The sequence below is a fragment of the Budorcas taxicolor genome, chromosome 5, assembly GCF_023091745.1.
Source record: "Budorcas taxicolor isolate Tak-1 chromosome 5, Takin1.1, whole genome shotgun sequence".
Lineage (NCBI taxonomy): Eukaryota > Metazoa > Chordata > Mammalia > Artiodactyla > Bovidae > Budorcas > Budorcas taxicolor.
This window is the reverse complement of record NC_068914.1, coordinates 163,045,884-163,063,364: the sequence shown is the minus strand read 5'-3', so window position 1 is coordinate 163,063,364 and position 17,481 is coordinate 163,045,884. Positions and strand designations below refer to the sequence as shown.

The following is a 17,481-nucleotide window of genomic DNA, read 5'->3' as shown; positions in this document are numbered from 1 at the left end:
CGTCGGAGGCGTGGCCCACTGTGGGATTAGGCCTACAAGACTCAAATTTAAGTCTTTTTTGGTTGTTATTCACTTGAATAGAACAGTTTCAGAGCAAGACGGGAGCAGGAGGCCCAGAGATAGCACATGTACCCTCTGCCCTGCCTCCCCCACTATCAACATCCCCCCAGACAGTACATTCCTTGTAACTGATGAACCCACAGTGACATGTCATCATCAAAGTCCACAGTCTACGCCAGAGCTTCCTCTTGGTTTGGACAAATGTACTATCACACGTATCCACCAACATAGTATTGTTCAGAGCAGTTCACTGCCCTAAAAATCTGCTCAGTGGTAAAGAATCTGCCTGCCAACGCAGGAGACATGGGTTCCATGCCTGGGTCAGGAAGATCCCCTGGAGAAGGAAAGAGTAACCCACTACAGTATTCTTGCCTGGGAAAGCCCATGGACAGAGAGGCCTGGTGCGCGACAGTCCACGGGGTTGCAAAGAGTCAGACATGGCTGAGCAACTAAACAGCAATAAAAAGTCCTCCACGGCCAGCCTGTTCACTCCTTCTTCAGCCCTGACAGCTGATCCTTTTATTGCCACCACAGCTCTGCATTTTCCAAGATGTCACAGAGCTGGAATCATAAACTACATGTGATTCAGTCTTCTCTCCTTAGTAGCGTGCGTTTAAGGTTCCTCCGTGTCTTTTCATGACCCAGGAGCTCATTTCTCTTTAGCACTGAATAACATTCCCCAGTCTGGGTGGACAGTTTGTTCCTTGAGTCATCTACTGATGCCTTGGGCATCCAAGGGCATCTTGGTTGCTTCTGAGTCTTGGCCATTGGCATTAAAGCTGCATACAGAGTTTTGTGCAGCCCTAAGTTTTCAACTCACCTGGTAAATACCAAGGAGCACGACCGCTGGATAACATGGCAAGAGTGTGTTTCTTCGTTTGGTGAGAAACTAACTGCCAAACTGCTCCAGAGTGGTCGCTGCCCCATTTTGCGTTCCCACCTGCAACGATGCGAGCTCCTCTTGCTCCTTGTGCTCACCAGCATCTGGTGCTGTCACTGTTCTGCATCTGATGGGTGCGTAGTGAAGTGAAGTCGCTCAGTCGTGTCCGACTCTTTGCGACCCGTGGACTGTAGCCCACCAAGCTCCTCCGTCCATGGAATTTTCCAGGCAAGAATACTGGAGTGGGTTGGTGTCTAATTGTTTTAACTTGCATTCCTCTGACAACACACGGTGGTGAACATCTTTCAATATACTTATTTATCATCTGTACGTATTCTTTGGTGAGAATTTTTTCAGCCTCCCTCCATTTTTAAGTTGGGGTATTTGTGTTTCACTGAGGACCAAGTGTGTGCTCAGAAGCAGAGGTTTTGTGGCAAGCTCATCAGAAGTGTGGTTTCTCTTCCGTCAAGGGGCTGGGAGTCCAGTTGGAGAGGGAGGGGCAGAGAGGGGTGGGCACAGTGCAGTGGGAGGGCAGCTTCCAGAGGGGAAAGGTTACCTGCCCAGACCCAGGTGTGGCATCCAGGGTGACTACCCAGAGGCATGGGACCCCTCACCATGAGGCCTTGAGGTGCAGACAGGTGGGGTGGCCTTTGCCAGTGGCACCCCTAGGGTGCCACTCCATGGGGCAGTGGCCCAGGCTCCACGGGGGTGGGCAGCAGGGGTGGGTGGTGGCCCGGGCTTCGGCCTCCACAGGGGCGGGAGGAGGTCGGGGCTCTCAGTGCCTTGCTTGGGTTTCAGTTCCCGAGGGTGCAGGACCGAGGCTCATGGGCCTGTCGGGGCAGTTCGTGGATGTCGCGTGCAAGGTGTGCAAGGCCTACCTGGGACGGCTGGAGCACGAGGACATCGACCTCGCTGAGGACAGCACCAGGGACCTCACAGAGGACGAGTGGAACGATCTGATCCAGCAGTACTACTCGCTCACCCAGTAAGACGCCTGTTGGCGGGCTCCGGGGCGATGTGAGGGTCGCCCAGAGGGCTCCGGGTGGACTTCAGGGCTTCTGGCGAGGTCTGGCCTCTGGGGCATCTGGGATGCTTTTCTGGGTGTTGGGGTGCGCAGGCCCCAGTAAAATGGCACCCGGGTGCCTATGGGCACTGCTGCCTCCAGCACCTTCCACACCCTTCGTGTCCTTGGTGTCACTCACGCCTGCAGCAGCGTGGGGGCCCCTTCATGGCCAGGCTGCCTGCTGGGCTTGGGCGGTCGGGACTAGCCAGCCATTGTTAGGCCCAGGCCTCCTGACTCCAAAATTTCCAATTGCCGCTCGATACCCGCGGACCTGCTGCTCAGGGGCGCGAGCTGTTTTAACGGCTGACGGGAGCTGCGGCAGAGGCAGGCCAGCACCCTTGGGGAGCGGCGGTCGGCCAAGAGAACAAGGCAGGAAAGCCGCCCTCGTTCTGGAAGGTCTGCCTGCGGCCTGCACGCGCCGTCCCAGGGCTATTTCTGTTGCTTTAGCCCTCCTGCCCTTCTTTTGGGTCAAGTGTTTGCTTTCTTTTCTATGGGCTATGGATGCAGTGCAGGGCATGCCGTGCGCTGACGGCATTTGTCCCGCGGGGTGAAAGTGTGCGAGGCCACGGCTCCTTCGAGTCCCAGCGCCCCACCCGTGTGGCTGTGGAAGTGCACCTCCATGGGGTCACGCAGACGTGACTTCTGCTCAACACGAGACCTGGTCACGCAGACGTGACTTCTGCTCAGCTCGAGACCTGGTCATGCAGACGTGACTTCTGCTCAGCTCGAGACCTGGTCACGCAGACGTGACTTCTGCTCAGCTCGAGACCTGGTCACGCAGACGTGACTTCTGCTCAGCTCGAGACCTGGTCACACAGACGTGACTTCTGCTCAGCTCGAGACCTGTGAGGTTTACCTGCCGGTTAGTCAGCGCTGAGTCCCGTCCCACCCCCTGACCGCAGGGTGCTCGCTCCTGCCGCGGAGGGGCAGTCAGACACCAGTCACCACCAGGCTTAGACGGTTTCCAGACTGGTTCTGCAGCTCCACGAGCCAGCGGCAGTGCGGGTGCATCACCCACCCCCCACGGCGCCGACACACACCGTCACACTCTGGTCTCCCTCCTCGGTCGTCTCCTGTGCTCTCGCTTTGCGCTTCTCTGATGACTGGTGAACCCAGGTTCATGTGCTTATCGGCCATTTGGACCTCTTTTCTCATGACCTGCCTATTCTAATCTTTTGATCTTCGAGGAGAAAGAAGTGAGTGCTCTGTTTATAAACCTGATTTATCGCCTTTGTTGGAGATGTGTACTAAGTGTGCCGCCTCCTAGTGCATGACTTGTCTTTTTACCTCTTAATGGTATTTTTTGATGAGGTCCAGTGTTAATTTTTCGCTATAATGGTAAGGCCTTTAGAGTCCTGGTTAACCGAACAGTGTCTACTGCACATCATGAAGATGCTCCTTTATGATTTCTTCTACGTGCTGTGGTCTTCCCTGGTGGCTTAGATCGTAAAGAATCTGTCTGCAGTGCAGAAGACTCAGGTTTGATCCCTGAGTAGGGTGGATCCCCTGGAGAAGGGAATGGCTATCCACTCCATTATTCTTGCCTGGAGAATTCCATGCACAGAGGGGCCTGGCAGGCTACAGTTCATGGGTTCGCAAAGACTTGGACACAACTGAGTAACTAACAATCAGTTCAGTTCAGTTCAGTTCAGTTCAGTCTCTCAGTCATGTCCAACTCTTTGCAACCCCGTGGGCTGTAGCACACCAGGCCTCCCTGTCCATCACCAACTCCCGGAATTTACTCAAACTCATGTCCGATGAGTCGGTGATGCCATCCAAACATCTCATCCTGGGTCGTCCCCTTCTCCACCTGCGCTCAATCCCTCCCAGCATCAGGGTCTTTTCCAATGAGTCTGTTCTTCGCATCAGGTGGCCAAAGTATTGGAGCTTCAGCTTCAGCATCAGTCCTTCCAGTGAACATTCAGGACTGATTTCCTTTAGGATGGACTGGTTGGATCTCCTTGTAGTCCAAGGGACTCCCAAGAGTCTTCTCCAACACCACAGTTCAAAAGCATCAATTTTTCGGCGCTCAGCTTTCTTTATAGTCCAACTCACATCCATACATGACCACTGGAAAAACCATAGCCTTGACTAGATGGACCTTTGTTGGCAAAATAATGCCTCTGCTTTTTAATATGCCATCTAGGTTGGTCATAACTTTTCTTCCAAAGAGTAAGCGTCTTTTAATTTCATGGCTGCAGTCACCATCTGCAGTGATTTTGGAGCCCCCAAAAATAAAGTCTCTCACTGTTTCCACTGTTTCCCCATCTATCTGCCATGAAGTGATGGGACCAGATGCCATGATCTTAGTTTCCTGAATGTTGAGTTTCAAGCCAGCTCTTTCACTCTCCTCTTTCACTTTCATCAAAAGGCTCTTTAGTTCTTTGCTTTCTGCCATAAGGGTGGTGTCATCTGCATATCTGAGGTTATTGATATTTCTCCTGGCAATCTTGATTCCAGCTTGTGCTTCTTCCAGCATATAAGTTAAATAAGCAGGGTGACAATATGCAGCCTTGTCCTACTCCTTTCCCGATTTGGAACCAATCTGTTGTTCCATGTCCAGTTCTAACGGTTGCTTCTTGACCTGCACACAGATTTCTCAGGAGGCAGGTGAGGTGGTCTGGTGTTCCCATCTCTTTCAGAATTTTCCAGTTTATTGTGATCCACACAGTCAAAGGCTTTGGCATAGTCAACAATACATGCTTTATTGTTTTTCCTTTCACTTTTAGCTTTTTGTGATTAATCTTAATTTCTGTGTGAGGTAAGAGATAAGCATTAAGGTTCCTTTTTGTATAGAATAGACATGAATTTTGCTGGAACTGGCTTTTGGCCCTGACTAGCCCTGGTCTGTTTTGGTGACTGTCTCATGCACACTTGAATACAATGTGTATCTGCGTTGCTAGGTGGCGTGTTCTTAAAAAGTATCAGTGAAGTCAGGTTAGTTATTTAAACCTAAACTCTTGCTGATTATTTTACCTGCTTGTTCTCTGAGTTACTATGAGAGCTGAGTTTAAATCTCTGATTGTATTTGAGACATTAATAGACATAAAGAGGATATTTCACAACAAGGTGATTCCATCAAAGGAATCAACACCATCTGGAGTGGAATGTAGTGAATACCGTGACAGAATATGAAAACAAATAATTGCAGAATTAAAAAGAAAATAGAAATGAAACTGATTTTTGTATGCTGACTTTATATTCTGCTACTTTGCTGAGTTTACTTATTAGCTGTTCGACTTTGGGGAAAGTTTGAGAAGAACTGGTAGAAACCCTCCTTTAGCCGTTTGGTTGGCCTCACCGGGGAAGCCGCCGTCTCTAGAGTGTCTTTTGCTGGGAGGGCTTTAGCTGCTGATTCACCCCCTGGGTGAGTACGCGTGCTTGGTCGCTCAGGTGTGTCCGACTCTGTGTGACCCCACGGACTGTAGCTCACCAGACTCCTCCGTCCATGGGATTCTCCAGGCAAGAATACTGGAGTGGGTTGCCATGGTCTTCTCCAGCGGATCCTCCTGACCCGGGGATCGAACCCACGTCTCTTGTGTCTCCTGCATTTGCAGGTGGGTTATTTACCACTGGGCTTCCCTGGTGGCTCAACTGGTAAAGAATCCGCCTGCAATGTGGGAAACCTGGGTTTGATCCCTGGGTTGGGAAGATCCCCTGGAGAAGGGAAAGGCTACCCACTCCAGTATTCTGGCCTGGAGAATCCCATGGACTGTATAGGGTCCCAAAGGGTCAGACACGACTGAGTGACTGCCGCTCCCTTAGCTCACTGCTGGCGCCGCCTGGGAGGCCCTTGGCGAGGGTAGGGCCTTCATGTTCTCTGTGTCCACATGGTTTAGTTCTGTCAGGTTCGATGTTTCTCAGAATTGGTGTAACTCACCCAGGTCAGCCAGTTTGTTCCTGTACAGCTGTCCATGATACTCTTCTATGACCTTTTTTATTCTTGTAAAACCAACAGCAATGTCCCCGGTGTCATTTTTGCCTTTAGTAATTTGAGTTTTCTCTGTCTTTCTCTTAGTCCTCCTAGCTAAAAGTCCATCTGATTTGTTGATCTAGCCAACTCTTGGTTTTATCACTTTCTCTATGGCTTTTCTATTTTGGTTAATTCTGCTCCAGTCTTTATTATTTTCTTCCTTCTGCTAGCTTTGCGTTTAGTTTTTTTTTTCTTTCTAGTTTCTTAAATTGTAAAAGTAGATTATTGATTTGAGATTTTTCTCATTTTTTAACGTAAGCGTTAGTCGCTCAGTTGTGTCTGACTCTTTGCGACCCCATGGACTGTACCCCACCAGGCTCCTCTGTCCACAGAAATCTGCAGGCAAGAGTACTGGAGTGGCTTGCCATTCCCTTATCCATTTTAATGTAAACCTTATAGCTACATGTTTTCCCGTTTGTACTATTTTTGCTGCACCTCATAAGTTTTGGGCACCAAGGAAGCCCAAGACTAATCTACAGACTCGTTGTAACCCCAATCAAAACCCATGCAGGGCTTCGCCTGCCCTGGGGGGAAAGGATAGAAGGAGCTGACAAACTGAATCTGAAATTTATTTGGAAATACCCTGGTGGCTCAGCGGTAAGGGATCTCCCTGCCAGTGCAGGAGACGGAGGTTCGATCCCTGGGTCGGGAAGATTCCCGTGGAGTAAGAAGTGGCAATGCACTCCAGCATTCTTGCCTGGAAAACCCCATGGACAGAGCAGCCTGGCGGGCTACAGTCCAGGGGGTCACAGAGAGTCAGACACGACTGAGCGGCTGCACAGCAACAGCGGCAGACGATTCACAAAAAACCAAAAGCACTGCGATCAGGAAAAACAAAGCTAAGGCTTAGGCCCCATATTTGAAGACCAGCTGTAAATCCACAGCAAGCAAGACAGCGTGGTGCTGGGGTGAGGTAGGTGAGTAGGCCGATGTAACTGGGTAGGCCCGGCATAGCCCCTCACACATCTGAGCGCTCACGTTTCAAGTGTCGCTGGGTTCAGTGAGCAAGGGTCAGTCTCTCCTTTAAGTGGTATCTGAGCAATTAACATCCTTATGAAAAGACAGAGTGCCTTGAATCCTGCCTCAAAATGTACACAATTAATGTGAGATGTGGCGTGTAAAAGTTTTGAAAATTAACAAAGCATTGGAGTATATCTTCATGACAGCAAGGAAGGCAAACATTTCTCAAGTAGTTCACTAAAAGCACTAACCGTAATTTAAAAGTTGATAAATTGTCCTTTATTGATATTAAGAACTCGGTTTATCAAAAAAACACCACAAAGAGAATGAGAAGACAAGCCATAGACGTGAGGAACATATTTATAGCACAGATGTCCAACAGAGGCCCCAGATCCAGGATACGGAAGAAATGCTCATGCAGAGACATCGCTTTGCCGACAAAGGTCTGTCGGGTCAAGGCTGTGGTTTTCCCGATAGGCATGTGTGGATGTGAGAGCTGGACCATCAAGAAGCTTGAGCCCCAGAGAACTGATGCTTTTGAACTGTGGTGTTGGGGAAGACTCTTGCGAGTCCCTTGAACTGCAAGGAGATCCAACCAGTCCATCCTAAAGGAAATCAACCCTGAATATTCATTGGAAAGACGGATGCTGAAGCTGAAGCTTCAATACTTTGGCCACCCGATGCAAAGAGCCGACTCACTGGAAAAGCCCCTGATGCTGGGAAAGATTGAGGGCAGGAGGGGAAAAGGTGACAGAGGATGAGATGGCTGGATGGCATCACTGATTCGATGGACGAGTTTGAGCAGATAGTAAAGGACAGGGAAGCCTGGCGTGCTGCAGCCCCTGGGGTCACAAACAGCTGGACACGACGGAACGACGGAACAACAACAATCCCCGTAAACCAGTGAGAACAGCCCCTCTGGACACGTCACAGAAAAAGACACCAAACTGTCAATCAGCACATGACGAGACAGCATCGCTGGACTCGGGGTCAAGAGATGCCACTGTACACCAACCAGAATGGCTGAAAGCTCAGCCAAGATGCGCAGTGGCTAGAGCCTTATGCACTGAGGGATGGGGAATGGGGAGTGAAAACCTGTGCAGCCTGTCTAGAAAAGCCTTGGGCGCGTCTTACCCCTTTAGGTGCCTACATGCCCTGTGACACAGCTCTGCTGTGCTTGGGTGTTTGTCTAAGGGGAAATGAAAACACACCTTTGGAGAAACTTCATTCCTAACCTAGAAACCACCAGTTCAGTTCAGTCACTCAGTTGTGTCCAACTCTCTGCGAACCCATGGACCTCAGCACGCCAGACTTCCCTGTCCATCACCAACTCCCAGAGCTTGCTCAAACTCATGTCCATCAAGTCGGTGATGCCATCCAACCATCTCATCCTCTGTCATCCCCTTCTCCACCTGCCTTCCATCTTTCCCAGCATCAGGGTCTTTTCCAATGAGTCACTTTTTCGCATCAGATGGCCAGAGTATTGAAGTTTCAGCTTCAGCATCAGTCCTTCCAATGAATATTCAGGGTTGATTTCCTTTAGGATGGACTGGTTGGATCTCCTTGCAGTCCAAGGGACTCTCAAGAGTCTTCTCCAACACCACAGTTCGAAAGCATTAATCCTTCGGCGCTCAGCTTTCTTTATAGTCCAACTCTCGCATCCATACATGACCACTGGAAAACCATAGCTTTGACTAGACGGACCTTTGTTGGCAACGTAATGTCTCTGCTTTTTAATATGCTGTCTAGGAACCAACAGTGTAAGGGACTTGCTGCTGATGCCTGCAATACCACCTGCCATTGAGCAAGGCAGCCCCTGGTATGAAGTTCAAGGCTAGGAGGCGTCCACACGGGAGGAGGCAGAAGGGTCGGGTACCCGCGGTCTCCAGGGCAACCTCTTGAGGGGCTGGAAGTGATCGCATCTGGATATGCATTGCCTCTCCGTGGGTGCCTGTGTGAGAAAGGGCCGCCCTTTGCCCGCAGTCCCAGGAGCAGCCAGAAGGTGGCAGCAGCGGACCCCACACCCACCGCCGAGCGCGGCACCTGCCGGACTGTGGAGCAGGCTAGGGAACCCGGGGCGGTCAGCCTGCTCAGTGCTCCTTTCCTTCCATGTTGAGGCGACCACGTGAGGTCCGCCCACGTGGTGTGCGTGTCATCAGGACCAGAAGGGCAGGTGCGGGCCCCTTCTTACCGTCGGCATCTGAGGGGACAGTGCTTGTTCTTGGTGACTATGGGGTGTCTGGGCCTAGAGCTTGGCCAGGTTCCCACCATGGGCTGGACGCCCCCTTCCTCGCACTCCCTGCCCTCGGGGGGAGGTGACAGTCTTCCTTCTGTGATGCACAAACTCCCTCCTGCCCAGGGGCCACGGCGAGAGGCTGAGGCTCGGGGTGCTCTGGGGAGAGACCGTGGGGACCCTCCCGAGGAATGACCAGCCCCGCCTTCCTTCTGAGCCCACGTCGAGTCTGCACGCGTGTCACCAGCATCCGCCGGGCCCCTGGGCGGCTCTGCCCCTGGCCAGCAGGCTGGGCTTTGGGGGACCTGCCTCGTTTGACCCAGCGTCAGGTCTGGCCTCTGCTGCCAGATGGGAGGGCTCAGGACCGCAGGGGACTCACACCTGCTTCCACCGGGTCTGGTCTTCACCCTGGGGTCAGGCAGAGCATGTGCACCGCCAAGGCAGGCCAGGGCTCCCTTTCAGTGTGTCCTGTTAGAGCCAGGGAGGCGAGGCGCCGTCTGACCCGCCACCCGCATCCCTTGCACCAGCGAGCCTCCTGCTTCCTCACCCGCGACCGTGGCTCCTCGCCATGGGGGCCTCTCCCGCACCATTGGGGACCCCACATCACTTCCCCCTCCCAGTTGCCCTCCTCTCCCCCGTAGGGTGGCTACAACATTGCGCACACACCTGCATGTCCCAGAAAGTTCCTTCCCCACGCCAGGGCGTCACGGGGGCGCAGCAGGCGGGAGCCCAGCAGCCTTGGCTGCAGTCCATCCTCGCAGGGGGCGTGCTGTGGCGGGGTGGGTGGGTCCATGATGCAAACACTAACCCCACGCAGACACTATGCCGTCCGCCGGCCTCACCCCCCTGTTGAGGTGTCTTCCTGAGCTGGCCCCGTGGCTGCCGTGAGCTCGTGGCCATGAGCCAGTCTGCCCACGGGACACTAAGCTGGGCCCTGGTCCCGCTGCCACGGGGAGCTTGGCTTCCCCATGCGGGCCTGCAGCGCCCACCCTGATGTGGGGGTCCCCAGCACAGGGACCCTGGCTTTCGGCTCCCAGCACCTTGTCTGGGCCCAGGCACAGCACCCAGGGGTGTCCCTGCAGTCTGATCCTCAAGTAGGCGGTCCCCCCCTCCCTGCAGGCCACGTTCCCAGGCGGCCCTCGGGTGGGCAGGGGCACGTTCCAAGGCCGCCTCCCACCCTTCCCTCGGGGCGGCCGCCCTCAAGACCTGACGGGCTTCTGGATCTTGCTTTGTAGCGGCGAGGCCTTCATCCCCAGTTCCAGGAATCACTTTTCCCAGTGCCAGGCTCTGCTGAACAAAATCACCTCTGTGAACCCTCAGACCGAGATCGACGGGCTTCGGAACATCTGGATCATCAAGCCTGCGGCCAAGTCCCGCGGCCGAGGTGAGTCTCAGCCAGGCACCTGTGTGGACAGCCAGCCTGGGGGCGGGGGCTGGGTGCTGGGCTCCCTGCGGGCGCCAGACTCACGGGTCCCGGGTAGCAGGTGTCCCAAGACCCTGCTCATCACAGCTTCTGTTCTGTTTTGCCAAGTAATTAAGATTAATTAGAACATTCCATCGCTGCTAGACTAGAGGGAGATCCCTGTGTCCAGCATCTGGGGGGCCTGGTCCTTGGGTGGTCCTGAAACCCCGGGAGGTGCCCGTCCTGCGCCCCTCGTGAGCCCTGGCCCTGGTGACCCCTGTCTCCAGCTTCTCACTTCTTCCTGTGTCACAGCTGTGACCGCGCCCTCTTCTTTATCCCTATTGGTAATGTGGGTTCTTCATTTAAAGTAGAGTTTGAAGGTGATTTTCTAATCTTACAAGCGCTCTCAAAGAACCATCTTTCAGTTGCATTTTTTTCTGTCTTCCTGTGAGGGATTATTCCCCTGGGTGCTGACTTAAATGCTGAGCTTATTTATTCCCAAATGTCCTTCTGCAGCTTAGAAATGTTCAGGCTGTGGAGATGCCTTCACAGCACCACCTTGCCTGCGTCCTCTTGTTCAGGTCACGGGATGTCCTCTCTCTCCTAAAAAAAAGACATTACCTGATGTCTAGCTAAGTGGATATTACCTTTTGTTTGCATATTCTATTTGCCCCTCGGGTTATTTGAGGAGTTTTATCGTTGTAAATTCATAAGCAGTTACTTATGTGATTTTTAAAAATCTTTATTAGTAATAATCTGTGACATTCCTACATTCAGTCCTGAACATCTCCCATCCTGACGCCTTCTCTTTCTTGGGCTTCCGCCTGCTCTCAGCCTGCACCCCTGGGCCGGGGCAGGGCCCCCCGGCTCTGTCCTGAGCCCAGACTTTCCTCGTGCTGGCCACACTGCCCCCTCAGGGACGCTCCACAGGCTGCTCAGACCCTGCTGGTCAGAACTGAATGCAGCCTGTTCTGCCTGGTCACTGGCTGTGCCCCAGCCCCTTCCCCTACCCTGGTGCCCCCCGACCCCTGCCCCGCCCCACAGCCCTGCGCCCCACACCCTATCTCCCAGCCCGGTGCCCCCATCCTGGTGTCCCCACCCCCTCCGCCCCACCCAAGTACCGCCACCCCTGACCCCTGTTCCAGTGCCCCCACCCCTGACCTCAACCCCTGACCCCACCCCGATGCCTCTGGTCCCTGACCCTACCCCTGACCCCCACCCCGATGCCCCCGCTCCCTGACCCCTGACCCTGACCCCCACCCTTTGCCCCTTCTCTTCTTGGTCCAGGACAATGTCAGGGATCTGCAGCTTCATGCTGGACTCTGGTTTCAGGATGGCAAGGTTTCAACCTGCCGTCACAGAAGAGCCAGGTCTCTGTTCTGTGAGGAAAGCTCCCTCGTGTCCTTTGCTCCTGGCCTTGCAGGTGGCGTCCCCACCCACCCCAAGAGCCAGACTGTGCCCGTATCGCGGCAGCTGCCTCACGGCCAGTCACGTCTCCTCATGCTTGTCCATCACAGGAGGCAGGGAGGATGGGGGGCGGTACTTTGCCTCGCGACGCAGTTCAGCTTCAGCGGTGTCCCAGCAAGGAAAGCAAGCGAGGGCTCGCGGCCTGTCGGCGACATTAAACGCCGCAGCCCAGGGACCCCAACCCCCTCCTCCCCCACCACCCCGTCTGTCCGATCACCCTGGGTGTGAGCCTCCTGGGCCCTCGGGGGCCCTGGAACAGCCCAGCGCTGCCTGCTGGTTTCCCTGAGGCCACAGGCCACCCGCCCCCGGCTCCCCGCCGCCACCCCCCGCCCCCCACCTCACCCCCGCCCCCCACCTCACCCCCGCCCCCCGCGCCCCTCTCCACCCACCCCGTCCAGGGCTCTGCCAGCTGCCGCCCCCTCACAGGGCCTCTGTCTGCAACTCTGCCCTCCTTGACCTCACGTCCTCTCTGAAGCCCCGGGCTGGCCTCGCGGGGCGTGAGCAAGGGGGCTGCCCTGGCTGCGGCCTTGACCGCAAGGGCAGGGCCCCTGCGCCGTGCCCCTGGGGGTCCACGGGCAGCACGCTGGGGCTCGGGGCTGAGCGGCGGCCTCTTGCAGACATAGTGTGCATGAACCACGTGGAGGAGATCCTGGAGCTGGTGGCTGCAGACCAGCCACCCGCCAAGGACAACAAGTGGGTGGTGCAGAAGTACATCGAGACACCGCTGCTCATCTATGACACCAAATTCGACATCCGGCAGTGGTTCCTGGTCACCGACTGGAACCCACTGACCATCTGGTTCTACAAGGAGAGCTATCTGCGCTTCTCAACGCAGCGCTTCTCCCTGGACAAACTGGACAGGTCGGTGGGGTCAGCTTGGCACTATTCAGGGCGTGTTCCCACCAGCACCAGAGTGCCAGGCTGGTCTCATGTGTCTGGTGGGGCACTGGGTCCTGGCTGGGGCCAGGGAGGTTCTGCAACCTCCCTCTGCAAGGGGCGGGTTCTGGCCCCCTGCCCATCAAAGCCAGGGCCCTGCATCCCCAGGAGGCATGTATGTTCTCCAGGAAATCCTAAAAGCGCTGTCTGCCACGTGCTCGGGGGCACCGGCTGGCATGGAGCCACACTCTGTGGTGGCTGCCACTGCCCCTCTGCTGGGGAAGCTGAGGGGCCAACCGTGCTCTTGCGCTGACCCTCGTGGGCCGCGCTCGGGGTGCACACCCTGCTTCTTGTATCTGTCTTATGGGTCACAGGCGGGCCCCCCAGCCAGAACCAAGTGGCAAAGGATGCGCTCAAATGAAAATGACTGACAGGATGCATGTATTTTACAATCTCATATAGATGCTATTCAGCTTAAATCTTATTTAGAACAAGGCCAGGGTATAAATGAATTCGCTGAAATTTTCGGTTAGTGAATCTCTCTCTCTTGGGGGCGCCAGCCCTCCCCCAGCAGCAGGAGGGAAACAGCTCCTAGGGTGGGACTTGCCGGCGGCCCCTCGTTGGTGGCCCGGGGCTGGTTGGCTTCTACGCAGACCTCCCCTCTCCCAACGGGGCCCCCCCAGGTTGAACAGGAGAAGGGGACCCCTTAGGGACCCACCTGTAGCCGCCCTACGCTAGGGGGCAGTGTCTGTGGGAGGGGCTGGGGTGGTGTTTCAGGCGGGGCTTTGGGCGGAGTAGGGGCGGGGCCTCGGATCGGCGCCTCCGGTCGGGGCGGGGCCTCGGGCGGAGTCGGGGCGGGGCCTCGGGTCTGGGGCGGGGGCTCCGCGTCTCTGCCCGCGGGAAGGAGAGGGCACTGAGCAGCTGACACCTGACCCCAGCCTTGCCCCGCAGCGCCATCCACCTGTGCAACAACTCTATCCAGAAGCACCTGAAGAACGACAAGGACCGCAGCCCCCTGCTGCCCTGCCACAACATGTGGACCAGCACCCGATTCCAGGAGTACCTGCAGAAGAGGGGCCGCGGGGCCGTGTGGAGCAGCGTCATCTACCCGTCCATGAAGAGGGCCATCACCAACACCATGAAGGTAGCTCAGGGCCACGTGGAGCCGCGCAAGAACAGCTTCGAGCTGTACGGCGCTGACTTCATTCTCGGGCGCGACTTCAGGCCCTGGCTGATCGAGATCAACTCCAGCCCCACCATGCACGCGTCCACGCCTGTCACAGCGCAGCTGTGCGCGCAGGTGCAAGAGGACACCATCAAGGTGGTGGTGGACCGCAAGGCCGACCGAAACTGCGACATCGGCAACTTCGAGCTGCTATGGAAACAGGTGTGGGGGGTCAGGCGCCTCTCCCGCTGGCCACCTCGGGGTGGTCTCTCCGCTCATCCCGGGGGGTCTCACGCGGCCCAGCTGGCCTTTGCCGTTGTTGCAACCTCTCATCCCCAGGCACCTCCTCCTCTGTGGTACCAGGAAGGACAGGGGTCCCTCTAGGCCATTCCTCTTCTCTCCTGCGGTGTCCTCCCTCCTCCTGGGGAGAAGATCCAGCCTTCCTTCATGGGTCTTTCCAGGGGGCTGCTCCCCTGGGGAGCCCTCCTGCAGGCGGGGCAGCAAGACCCTGCGACCTGGCCTCCCTGGGGTGGGGGGACCCAGGGTCAGGGTTAGAGTTAGGGAAGTATGGCTGGGGCTACTCCCTGAGGCCTCAGACCTGACTGAAGACTGGGAAAGGGCCTGCCGGCTCCCCTGACCTCGCCCTCCTGTCCCCAGCCTGCAGTGGAGCTGCCCACGTTCCAGGGCTCCGACTTGCTTGTGGAAGGCGTGGGCATAAGGAAAGCCAGGAAACAGATGCCAGTGACCCCCAGCTTTGACTTTGTGCCTCCGCTCTCGGACATCCATCCGCTGAAACAGAGGTGCCCCTCAGCCATGCTGGACCTGGCCCGGGGACCCCCACCCATGGCCCTGCACCAGGAGTTGAACCTGAAAGATGGGAAGGTACCTCCTTGCACCTTGCCTGTGCACTTACACAGACTGGTGGAGAGGAGTGCTAAAGCCAAGAGTGGCCACAGGGCGTCCGGCAGGAAGGTCGAGCTCCCCTCCTGCACCTCTCAGCACTCAGACAGTAAGGCCCCCCGCCCCGCTCTCGCCAAGGCCGAATCCGACAGACGCTCGGATCCAGACTCATTACACGTGCACCCACTGCCCTCCGTGCTTCCGAGTGTGAAGACAGCGGAGGGTGCTCCGTTTCAGCCACCCAGACCACCAGGTACAGTGCGGAGCTTGCGCCTGTGCGAGCCTGGGGTCCGTATCTTCCAGGGCAGGGCAGGGCCTCTGATCTGGGCACTGGCCTGAGCTTGGAGCACCTGGGCCTGGTCAGGTTGTCAGGACAATGGGGGCCTGCTGCAGCAGTTCCGGGGCCCCCTGAACACCAAGTGCCCTGCACAGGACCAGCTGGGTGACAGCCTTTGCCCCTCTGCCTGGGGGATGCGGTGCCAGTGAGGGGCTGCGTTGGAGATTTGAATAACGCCGCCTGCTGGGGGCAGGTGGTGGCCGGCACAGGGCCCCGTGCTGTTTTCTGAAGCTTCTGATGGAACAGACCACGTGTGGCCCAGGAGCCTGGCCTGGGGGTGGGCTTCGAGCACAGGTAGACAGGTGTGGGCAGTCCCAGGTCTCTAGGGGTGGGCTGTCTGCAGCCCAGAGCTGTTCCCAGCGGTTCTGGCGCCCACATGTGGCCGAGAGAGTAACTGCAGCCACGGCCCCGGCTGCTCCGTCCCAGGTGCACCCCCCTCCGCAGACTCACCAGGACACTTGCGCCGGCTGTGTTCCTGCCACCCAGCTGGGTTCTCAGTGTGTCTGTCTCTCTCTCCCCGGCACTAACAGCCTCTCGGCCATCTGTCTGTCTCCCTGCAGATCGTAAACTCTCAGGGGCCGCGTTCTTGCTGCTCCCCCACCCCCCGAGCTGTGCTGGACAGCTCGCACATGCTCAGTACACGCGCGAATCGCCCCCTAGGATCACCAGCTCCAGGCACGAGGAGCCAGTGCTTTCAGAGCTGGCAGGGCCCTCGGAGGCCACGTCCAGTCTCACCCGCTTTCCTCACTCCGTGTCCAGTCTGGCACCGAGGCCCGTCAGCCCTGCCCCTTGGCAACTCACCTCTCCGTGAGGGCAGTTCCCACTTTTTTTCTGTAATACACTGTGCTTCCTCCAGGCATCTTCCTAGGAGTGAGTGTCAGCTAGACACACACACCTTCAGCCTAAAAAGCAGTATTAGCTGCTGCAGCAAAGTCCCTCAAAGTTGGTGGCTCAGACCACATTTTTTCGGAAGACCAGAGGTCCAAAACCGCGGTGTTGGCAGGGCCGGGCTCTTGGAGCCTGGAGAGCCTGCTGCCTCTTCCAGCTTCTGGCGGCCGCTGGCAGTCCTTGCTCCTTGGCTTACGGACACATCACGCCAGTCTCTGCCCTGCTTCACACGGTGCTCTTTCTGTGTGTCGCTCTGTCCAGAGTTCTCGCTCTTTCAAAAGGACAGCAGTTGTTGGGTTGGGTCTCACCCTCCTCTGATGTGACCTCATTTTACCTTGATTGCATCTTCAAATAGGTCAATTACAAGAGTCCAGGTGGCCGTGAACTTAGGGGGCGGGTACAGTGGGCACTGAAAGCACGGCCAGAGGGACCGCGTGTTGACCACGGTCGTGCTGAGCCTCGGCTCCCTTTGGTGCCAACACTTGGTGCTGACGGGGGTCTTGTTCGCCTCCGGAGGAGGTGATGGTGTGCCTTTGCTTTCTCCTGTTTACTAACAGAAGGGCTTGTTTTCAGACACACACCAGCCATCTAGGTCTCCTCTCCTGCAGAGCGGGTCTCGGTCTGATCGTCCTTAGGATCGCAGATCTTGCTTGCTGGTGTAATCTACTCTCGGATTCTCCTCCTTTTTCAGTTGATTTGTGTGGCAAACACTGTCTCGCACGTTGTGGCTTGCCTTTTCGCTCCTTGATGGTAACTTCGGATATAAAGCCACGGTGCTGTTGCAATCCAGTTGCTTAGCCGTGTCCAGTTCTTTGTGACCCCGTGGACTGCAGTCCGCCAGGCTCCTCTGCCCATGGAATTCTCCCAGGCAAGAATACTGCAGTGGGTAGCCACTCCTCCTCCAGGGGATCCTCCCGACCCAGGGATCAGACTTGAATCTCCTGCACTGGCAAGCTGTTTCTTTTCCACTGAGCCACCACGGAAGCAAAAGTCAGCTTAACTTTAAATGAAGTCCAGTTGGTCAAGCTTTTCCTCCAGGTGGTGGTTTTTGCGGCTCGGCTCCTTACCCTGAGGCCGTGAAGACCTCCTCTTCTGGGAGCACTGTTGTGGCTCATACATTCCTCTCTTGAGCGCTCGGGAGGCAGGTGGTGGGAGAGGGAGACCCCAGTTCACCACCGACCCCCCCCCCCCACCCGCCGCTCACCTGCAGGCCCTTCTGGGCTCTTGGTCGGCTCCACTGGTTGGTCTGCTCTGTAGCTTTGCCGAATGTCTTCATG

At 56.2% G+C, this 17,481-nt stretch overlaps 1 protein-coding gene across 1 annotated transcript in view; it reads left to right on the top strand.

Moving 5' to 3' along the window:
- TTLL8 (tubulin tyrosine ligase like 8) overlaps positions 1-16,127 on the top strand; it is a 31,663-nt gene extending 15,536 nt beyond the window's left edge. The window contains exons 9-15 of the mRNA XM_052640657.1: positions 1,739-1,925; positions 10,405-10,553; positions 12,656-12,899; positions 13,866-14,301; positions 14,737-15,232; positions 15,344-15,421; positions 15,877-16,127. Coding sequence (XP_052496617.1) covers positions 1,739-1,925; positions 10,405-10,553; positions 12,656-12,899; positions 13,866-14,301; positions 14,737-15,232; positions 15,344-15,421; positions 15,877-16,127 — 1,841 coding nt within the window. The remainder of the gene's footprint in view (positions 1-1,738; positions 1,926-10,404; positions 10,554-12,655; positions 12,900-13,865; positions 14,302-14,736; positions 15,233-15,343; positions 15,422-15,876) is intronic.
- The last annotated feature ends 1,354 nt before the right edge of the window (positions 16,128-17,481 follow it).